Source organism: Penaeus chinensis, chromosome 39 (assembly GCF_019202785.1).
Source record: "Penaeus chinensis breed Huanghai No. 1 chromosome 39, ASM1920278v2, whole genome shotgun sequence".
NCBI lineage: Eukaryota > Metazoa > Arthropoda > Malacostraca > Decapoda > Penaeidae > Penaeus > Penaeus chinensis.
The window spans coordinates 3,832,760-3,842,759 of NC_061857.1; the positions used below are offsets into that span (position 1 = coordinate 3,832,760).

General features: G+C 41.3%; 1 protein-coding gene across 6 annotated transcripts in view; it reads left to right on the forward strand.

The window, feature by feature from the left end:
* Positions 1-10,000, forward strand: part of LOC125046404 (GRB10-interacting GYF protein 2-like) — a 43,612-nt gene that overhangs the window by 32,377 nt on the left and 1,235 nt on the right. For 4 of the 6 annotated variants that reach the window (XM_047644172.1, XM_047644171.1, XM_047644176.1 and 1 more), the window contains 9 exons: positions 5,217-5,415; positions 5,638-5,903; positions 6,238-6,331; positions 6,589-6,774; positions 7,298-7,486; positions 7,747-7,905; positions 8,032-8,179; positions 9,020-9,295; positions 9,822-10,000. The exon at positions 9,822-10,000 is cut by the window's right edge and continues 48 nt beyond it. In XM_047644172.1, coding sequence (XP_047500128.1) covers positions 5,217-5,415; positions 5,638-5,903; positions 6,238-6,331; positions 6,589-6,774; positions 7,298-7,486; positions 7,747-7,905; positions 8,032-8,179; positions 9,020-9,295; positions 9,822-10,000 — 1,696 coding nt within the window. The remainder of the gene's footprint in view (positions 1-5,216; positions 5,416-5,637; positions 5,904-6,237; positions 6,332-6,588; positions 6,775-7,297; positions 7,487-7,746; positions 7,906-8,031; positions 8,180-9,019; positions 9,296-9,821) is intronic. The other 2 variants (XM_047644173.1, XM_047644174.1) reach the window with 2 other exon arrangements.

Genomic DNA, 10,000 nt, shown 5'->3' on the forward strand with positions numbered 1-10,000 from the left:
ACATGCCTCAAAATACATTTATTAAATGTTTTGCTAGTTTAAACTTTCATCTATATTACAGTCATCAAAATGTTCACATTAACCCTTTGATGACGGGTGAAGAAAAAAAAACAAAAAACTACTCTCTGGAGATCAATGGCAACACACCGACTTTGAGCGCAGGAGTTCAGTACATCAAATCGAATCACCGGCTCATAGTGCTTTGGTGCACCGCCGCGGCGTACAGCTGCATGTCACAGATTGAGCAGTTTGTTTTGACGCCTCACAGCGTGACCCATCGGGAAGAGGTTAATGTACTACAGTTATGAGATTGTTGTAAATTGAATTGAACTTATCAATTATTTTGTTATAGATGAAAGCTTAAACTAAGAAACTATTTGATGAATGTATTTTCAGGCAACTGGTTTGAGAATAACTTTAGATGCGCATGCCTTTAAATGATATTGGAAAAAAATTATTTTGGAACAGTTAACCTCTTGGTGACGGGTGAAGAAAACTAATAAAAAACTACGCTCTGGCAATCAATGGCAACGTGCCAACTTTGAGCGCGGGAGTTCGGTACATCAAGCCGAATCACCGGCTCGTAGTGTTTTGGCGCGCCGCCGTGGCGTACAGCCGACGCCACATTTTGAGCTGTTTGTTTTGACATCTATAGATGTGACCCGTCGTTAAGGGGTTAAGGCTGTAGAGGTGTTTTTGTTTTGGAATAGATTTATTAAGAATATTAGGTGAAGGAAAGCAGCAGTTACAGCTGTGAATAACGTATTGAGTTAAATCATTGGATCCAGACGCTTCACTTCCATCACATGGCCCAAAATACAGGCATTAGTCTTACTTGAGCAGCCACTCTGATTGGTGTGCAGCTTGTAGGCTGGGTGGACATGAACACTTTGTGTGTGTGCTTGTGTGCATAAGTGGTTTTCACTTTTTTTGCCATTTTCCAGTGTCTATTAGTTGTCTGATTTGCTTTATTCAGATATTAATTGACTGCTTCTCTTGCAACTCTGTCATCTCTCTAGCTAGTCCATAACTCGGTGCAAAGATGGTAACAATAAGTAACATTTTGTTCTTTGCGTCATTTTATTATTTTTCGTAATATGAAATTTTTTTGTAATACAACCAGCACTGCCAGTCATGGCGGTCAGGAATAGGATCCTGAGCATGGAAATAGTGTCCTCCCTGGAGCTGACGCTCTTCCAGTCATGGCTCACAGACAGTGTATTTCACACACGTTTATCAATGGAATAATGCAAAAGCCCCTTCCTAAACGGCAAATGAGTATTCACCTCCAAGAGCCTTGTGCACTCATGGTGAGTCATGCCAGTCACCCCGGCCTTTAGCCAAAATTTTCATGATGACAATTTTGCGTCACCCAGCCCACAGCCAGATTTTCCCATGACAAGTTCATGTCACCTGCCCCTCAAGCTAGATTTTTTCATGATGTGATGGTCACATCATCCTGATCATAGGGTTAAAGGGACCACCTGGGAGGTCTGAAGTCTTGCCCAATTTGCATGATTTTTAGTATGTTAAATATATCTGCCAACAGTTGTTAACCACCAGATCAATATAAGGAAATTAAACAAAAAAATTAAGATCCTTAAAGGATGTGTTGTATACCAACCATAAAACAAATCTCAAAATGCTTTCTTGCTCTCCGACAGTGGTTTCATTTAGTCATGGGAGTATTAGTGACATTCTCTTAGCATTTCAGACGCTACCTGTTATCCTTTTCAAAGGTATTACATATTCAAAGATGTGGTTATCAGGAAGCATGGGGCACTTTACCTGTGAAAGGCTACCCGCATTTGTGTCCCAGAAAAAAAATGTATTTTGTATTGTAGCTTCTCTCAGGCTAAGGAGCATTTTTCATGTTATTCATATGTTTCTTATGGCAAGATAGGGTGGCAAGGAGATGAGGTTGAGCATTGGTTGGTGTTGAGGTACATTCCCTATAATGTCCAGCTGCAAGTGAACTTGATTTTTTTTTTTCTGAAATCATGACAAAGTTTTTGGTGGGTGTGCAACTTGGATGCCACCAGATGCAGCAACAGAGTGGTGGAGAGGAGTTGGAAATTGGGATGAGGTATGAGAGACAAGGAAGAGGGAAGCAGCAAGTACTGCTCTGTGTATTTTGAAATTCTTTCTAGAAAAATCGTAAGCTCTCAGAGGTTGCAGAGGTGAGAAAAAAAAACTTATAGGCCTTCAAAATTTTTAAGTAATTTTCCCTTATTTTTGTTCACTAATTGCCTACCCTTATAGATCAAAAGGAAGCCCAGGCATTGCTCTTTCTCTTGTTTATCATTTCTTCAGATTGGTTTCATCATTTGTGTATAGTATTACCAAATAGAATAACCTTGGTACTGCAATGTTTTCCACTGCTATTATCCAGCCTGCTTAACTATGCAAATAAGTTTTCCAGTACCATATGATCATTTCCACACACACACACCTCAGTTCACTTGACTCTACTCAGTCTTCCCTGCACCACCCACAGAGATGCCTTTTTTTTTATTAATTCATTCATTCATTGTTATTATATTATATATCATTATCAATTATTTATTATTCCATTTCACTTCTGTATGGTATTAACCATTCCTTGATCTGATATCTATAATTAGTGTCATATAAGAGTGACAGGAATGGGAAATGTTGGAGAGGCCAGTTGATATGCAGGGAAGATATGTGGCAGTCTTATTTTTTGATGCACTGATTTGATATCTATACTTGCTAATTGGTGTCTAAGCTATCAGATATCACTTATTGGGTAGTTTCTTCATATATGTAACACTGTACTAGGACTACCACCTCAATTTGACCCCCCAAACCACCTTTGTCCAAGACTATACCTTTAACCCAATGGCGATGGGTCACGGCTATCGCTGTCATAACAATACGCCCGATTTGAGGCGTGCGGCTGTCCGCAGCGGCGCCGCGCCAAAGCGCCCTGAGGCAATGATTCGGCTTAATGTACCGAATTCATGCGCTCAGAGTCGGCGCGTTGCCGCCGTTCGCCAGAGCGTAGAGTTTTTTTTAATTTTCTATACCCGACGCCATTGGGTTAACCCCTTCATGACGGGTCACATCTCTGGATGTCATAACAAACCGCTTGAAATGTGGGGCGCACCAAAGCACTCCGAGGCAGTGATTTGGCTTGATGTACTGAACTCCCGCGCTCAAAGCCGGCGTGTTGCCATTCCTCGCTAGAACGTATATTTTATTTTTTTTTAGTTTTCTACACCCGTCCCCAAGGGGTTAACTCAATTAACTAAAGCTTTTTTGACAGTATAAATGGTGTGTATCTGTATAGGCTGGGCCTGTGCTTCAAGTTTAGTTAGTAGGCAAGATAAGCAGAAACTGTTTATCCTGCCATTATAGGCAAAATATGCTGGTTCTTTTCTCCATCTCATGTCCCTAGAGCTTATCCTGCCATTATAGGCAAAATATGCTGGTTCTTTTCTCCATCTCATGTCCCTGGAGCTTTTCTGAGAAGTCTGATGACATAAACTTCCTTTTTGGTGTCATAGTTAAGGATAAAGGCTTTCATAAAATTTATCAATGACAATAATAGAAAAAAAAAAAAAGTAACTGTTGCCTCTCCCTTTGCAAGTCTTTTACACAAATTATCATCTTGACTTGATAGTTTGCTTGTCTGAAAAAAAGCTATTCCTACATCTTTATTTGCTTATTTACTTTATATGCTCACTCACTCACTCACTCACTCACTCACTCACTCACTCACTCACTCACTCACTCACTCACTCACTCACTCACTCACTCACTCACTCACTCACTCACTCACTCACTCACTCACTCACTCGATAAAAGAAAGTAATTTTCATAAACTCACCCTTTCATTCCTAAATCTTATGACAGAGGGGCTGTGAACATACAGTAAGTACATTATTCATGTCATTGATTTCAAAGGATACCAGGCAAAGGCAATCAAAAGGTACCCACATGTCAAAGGGCACAGACAATTTTTCAGGTTTAAAAAAAAAGTTTTCAAAATCATTAACCCATTGGATCTAGTTGCTCACAGCTTATATGTGGATCATAATCCAGTTATCAGGTAATGCTGGTAACATCGGGCAGAAATAGGTTCCTGTGAGTGGACATAGTGTCCTCCTTGGAGATAGCTTCCTCCCAGGCATGGCTGATGGTACACACTACCCTTGTGGAATTGTTGAAAATTCTGCAAAGGCTCCCTGAGTCAGTCTCCCTCCAAGTGCTTTGTGTACTTACCTGCCACTTTCCTACCTTACCTGCCACTTGGCAACAGTTCCTGTTACCGTCCCCTTGGCTGATATTGATATTTTTATTTATTTATTATTATTATTATTATTATTATTATTATTATTATTATTATTATTATTATTATTATATATATTTTTTTCCCATGATGAGATGCTCCTTTCCCCTGCCCCCAGCCCATTTTTTTCATGACAAGATGTTTGTCATTTGGATCCAGTGGATTAACCCAAGGTATTTTTTATGTAGACCCAATCCATCTTGATGAAAATCCTAGTTGGCAACTTCCAACTTCATTCATTGCAATCATTACGTATTTTTTTATTTGTTTGTTTTTATTTATTATTTTTTCCTTGGTTTCCTTTTCAATCATTTTAATATTGCTGAACCATTTTCAAGGAAAATGTACTGAAAAAAAAACCACTTACCAAAAAATATCGCAGAAATTGTTGGGTGCAAAAAGGGGGCGGAGCTAGTGACCACCACATTCAGCCAATGAGAGTGCCTTGAATTATCATATATAGCTAAATATTTAAATATATGTATAATTTCTTTAATATTGTTATATTTGCCAGAAGTTTCACCTATATATGATAGCTAAAAGTTTTTTTCATTAACAGTCATCAGAATATTCTAGGAAAAAAGTTGATTTCATTTTTGGGTTTAAATGCAAATGGGGTTGTCTGGTTAACCTATGTTTTCGTTTGTGATAGTGTATCTGGCTGTAAGATTTTATAAAAGTATATCAATGAAAATAGAATGCATTTGTTATTATAGAAATTAGGAATAATAGCTTTTTCTATAGCCTGAAAAGAAATGGTGAACTGGCAGGAGCATAAACATATATACAAATAACTGACAGAAAGATAAATCAGGTAACAGGAGAGAATTTCAAACATTTTTGTGAGTTAAGTGATCTTTATAATGCCTTGAAGTCATATTCCCTTCTCCTTTTGCAACAGACTAAAAGAGGAACTGAAACGGCAAGAGGAGCAGCGGAGAACTTTGGAAGCCCTCCGCCGGCAGCATGAAAAGGAGAAAATGAGGTTAGAAGAGGAGAGACGAAAGATCAAAGAAGAACAGATTAGGAGACAGGAGGAAATAAGGAGAATTGAAGAGGAGAAGTTGAGGAAAGAAGAGGAGGAGAAGAGAAAGATCCAGGTAAGAGTGTGAGCAGCAGATGGTCTGCAAGGGTGGTGATGGTTCTAGGGACACAGCCAGGGAAAGGAAGTGGAGCACCAGGGCTTGAGGGATGTAATTGACAGGACTCTGAGAAAGATGTCTGTAGCTTAAGTATTTGGTGAAATTTTAAATCTGTTGAGAATATCGGCTAAAGCAGAGGACAGTTTTTAAACAAAGAATTCTGTTCCTAACCTAATTTAGCTCTCAACTTGTCTGTTGCCCAAGGACCAGCAGAGAGCAGCTGAGGTGAAGCGGAGGCAAGAGGAAGTGCGCCAGGAAGAGCTACGACAGGAGGAAATTCGGAGACAGCAGCAGCAGCAGAAGCAGAAGCAGGAAGAAGCTACTAGAAGGAAAGAGGAAGCAAGAAGGAAAGAAGAAGCAAGAAGGCAGGAAGAGGCAAGGAGGCAAGAGGAGGAAAGGAGACGGCAAGAGGAGGAGAGGAGGAGGCAAGAGGAGGAGAGAAGAAGGTAACAGTCATCTATGAAGTGTATTTTGCAAATTTTCTGATGTGTCTGAACTCCTTTTGTATTGAATCATGGTTGTCTACAAACACAGTCGTAATGATTTCACACACTCATTATTTAATATTTAAGAGGAAGGGGATTCTAACACAGATTCATTGTTTTGTGTACTAATAGAAAATTATATCAATGAGACATAACTTTTCATAAGTGTAAGTTCTTGCATTTGAAAGCAGAGATGTATTCTCAAGTGGCATATTGCTTTTTGGGTTAATAATACAAATGCAGATTTATTAGGTTTTGTATGTTTGATTTAACTAATAAAGTTTGGCACCAACAGACGTGAGGAAGAAGAAGAGGCTCGGCAGCAAGCCCAGATTCAGGAAGAGATGAGGAGGATTGCTCTGGAGGAAGAACGCAGACATATGCAGCAGGTCAGTGCCGTAGGTTACTAGGGGCAAGGGGCTCTTGTCTAAGGATGACCATAGGCAGTGTTTGGGTTAAAGGGGGGTACCTATTTGGCTCAGCCTTTATAATTAGGAAAATTGTAATTCACTGATTGTTATATGTGATGGTATAAAGGTGTCATTTTTTTTTAAAGGTTGAGTAAGCTGCTAAATTATATTGAACAGCTGATCTGGAAAGAGTAGTGATAGTGATTCAAAAGTTAATGAGAATGTTCTCTCTGCAGATAGAAGAGGAAGAACGCAAGCGCCAGGCAGAAGAGGAAGAGAGGCGGCACCAACATCTCCTGCAGGAACACCTCAAAAATATATTACCAGCATGGAACAAACCTCCTCCAGTGGCAACACCTGAGGCTGCACCTGCACCATCTCTTGCAGATATTCAGAGAGCACAGGAAGAGAAAGAGAGAAGGGTTAGTGTCCTCTAAGCACCGCCATTGTAATAGGTGCACATCAGTCCACCTTTCTGATGTAGGAATGTGCCAATTTGAGCTGGAACATTAACTGCCAGAATTTCCTTACTGAACATGACACTCCCTTGCAGTATGTGATGATGGAGATGGTGGCAAAAAGCCTGAATAGGATATTGACGACCACATAGGCAGCTGATTATTAGAATAGGCAAAGTGAAAGCATTGTTGTGGTATAAAGTGCAAATATTAAAGATAAATGTTAGACACATGATTATGTATGTATATGAAAGAAATGCTATAAGATGAAAATATTAAAAGTGAATTTTACGCACAGTTATGATATTTTTACATGTACTTATGTAATGATTACAATTCAATTATCATCATCAGGAAAATTATTGTCATCTTCATTTCTCTCTGTTTTTTTTACTCCACAAAGCTTAGCGTTGAGGGGCTGATATCTATAACCAGATCAGGAAGTAATTGAGATATATTGCAAGGTTTCCCTTCATTCTCCTTGCAGGAGCGTGAGATGGAGCAACAGATGCAGCAACAGAGACAAAGAGAAGCACAGAGACAAGCAGCCGAGGAAGCCAGGCAGAAGAATGCAGGGTTAAAGTGGGCAGCTCGTGCTCAGGCCAATTCAGCAGCACAACAGCCTGTCAAATCCCTCTTAGAGATTCAGGCTGAGGAGGAGAAGGAGCTTAAGAAGGTCAGTCAGAAGACACTCAGGTCAAGTGGTAGCCATGGATAAAAATAAGGATTGATTATTGTCATCATAAGCTTTTGTTATTGTTATTTTTAGTGTCCTGTCCACCTTTATCAGTATAAATGGTGCCATTAGCCTCTAACCAATAGATTTTTCTTGACATAAGCAGCATAAAGATAGCCCTTTCTAGAAGCAGCTTATCTTGGCCAAATTCCAGAGAACTATAGCTTTTCTCCCTTTTATACTTCACTGTGCCCCTACAGAGACAGGAGAAAGAGGCTGCCGAACGTGCAGCTGCTGTCAGTCACCTGAGTTTGGGAGCTGCAGGTGTCTGGGGGTCAGCCATGTCCAACCTCTCCTGGGCCAACCGTGCCTCCACAGCTGCTCCCTCACCCTCACCCAACAATATGTCTAGTCAGCAGGTGAGCCCAAGAGTTTCTTTGTAAACAAATGGATTCTTTGAAGTATGCTAATAAAACATTACTTATACATATCAGCCATGGTGTTCCTAGTGTACATGACCATTTACAAGAGCGTTTTTTTTGCAGTGGGGGGGAGCAAATGGTGGGCACCTTGGCTCAGGAAATCAGTGGCACAACAATAGTCAGTCTTCAGCCACAACCAATGTAGGTCACTCAGTGTGGAATAAGGACCATTCTTCCATCTGGAACCAGTCAGAAACTCCTGCCTCTGCAGGTAAGCACAAACTGTGTACACACACACACACACACACACACACACACACACACACACACACACACACACACACACACACACACACACACACACACACACACACACACACACACCTACACCTACCCACACCCACCCACACCCACCCACACCCACCCACACCCACCCACACCCACCCACACCCACACCTACACCTACCCACTCCCCACACACACACACACACCACCCACACCCACCCACACCCACACCCATACCCACACCCATACCCACACCCACACCCATACCCACACCCACACCCATACCCACACCCATACCCACACCCATACCCACACCCACACCCATACCCACACCCATACCCACACCCATACCCACACCCATACCCATACCCATACCCATATCCACACCTACACCCACACCTACACCCACACCCACACCCACACCCACACCCACACCCACACCCATTCACCCACCTACCGACCTAAACACCCACCAACCAACCCAAACACCCACCAACCAACCCAAACACCCACCCACCAACCCACCAACCCACCTACCCACCTACCCACCTACCCACCTACCCACCTACCCACCTACCCACCTACCCACCTACCTACCTACCCTACCTACCTACCTACCTACCTACCTACCTACCTACCTACCTACCTACCTACCTACCTACCTACCTACCTACCTAACTCACTCCATATACATATTCATATACCTTCACATTATACATACATATTCATATTCAGTATACCTTGAAATTTATACACATGCACACATACATATACTTGTACATATATTGCTTTCAATACCTAATGCAGTTGGCTTACTCTCTCCCAGCAGGTGGATTCTGGGACAACCCAGAGCCAGTGAAGGTTAACAAGGCTGTGACAACAACGGGTCGTAATCCTGGGAAGCCAAACACTCAGAATCCTGGGAGCAAGCCTGTGGCTCCTGCACAAAATACAAATAATAACCGAGCCAGCAAGAAGAAAGTGAAAGATGAGAGTGACAATGTTAAGAAATTATTTGCTGACAGCATATCTCCGGCTGATAATTTCACTCAGTGGTGCAAAGGCTCACTCCACACTATGAAAGTACATGCCTCCATTGACAGTAAGTAGCGGACTCCCGCGCCCAGTGAGTTTATCACGCTCAGGGATTTCTGTTACCCAGTGATGATGGGTTAAAGGGGTGCCTTCTCTTAGATTTAGACTTATTCCATGGAGACATTGATGGATACTATCCTATATTCATGGACCTGCACACACCTGTAGTTCCTTTTGCAAAGAAATTTATGCAGAATGACTGATATAGCATGGTAGTTCACTTTGAAAAAATTTAACTTGTGTGGATATAAGTAAGGCAAAAATGGTCAGTTTTCAAAGAAAAGCATTTAATTTCTTAATGTCTCTGAAACAGTTAAGACAGGAGTTAACATCAATGGCATGCCTTTTTTCATGGATTAAGGAAAGAGGAATATATAATACAGTGCTTCAAAGAATTAGGTAGATTAATTATTTCAACTCAGATTCAAGAGGTAGCACTCACTAACTTTTCCTCTTCTTACAGGGGTTTGGATTAAAACTCTGTGGAAGTATAAGAATAGAACACAGAGAAAAGTAATAACTTTCTCTTCCAGTTCCAACGTTTGTGACTTTCCTCTCTGAGGTGGAGTCCCCATATGAAGTCCATGACTACATCCGTTCATATTTAGGGGACAGCAAGGAAGTTAAGGAATTTGCAAAGCAATACCTGGAACGGCGAAGTAAAGCTCGCAATGCACAGAAGGAACGTGAGGTGGAGGATGATATCCTGGCT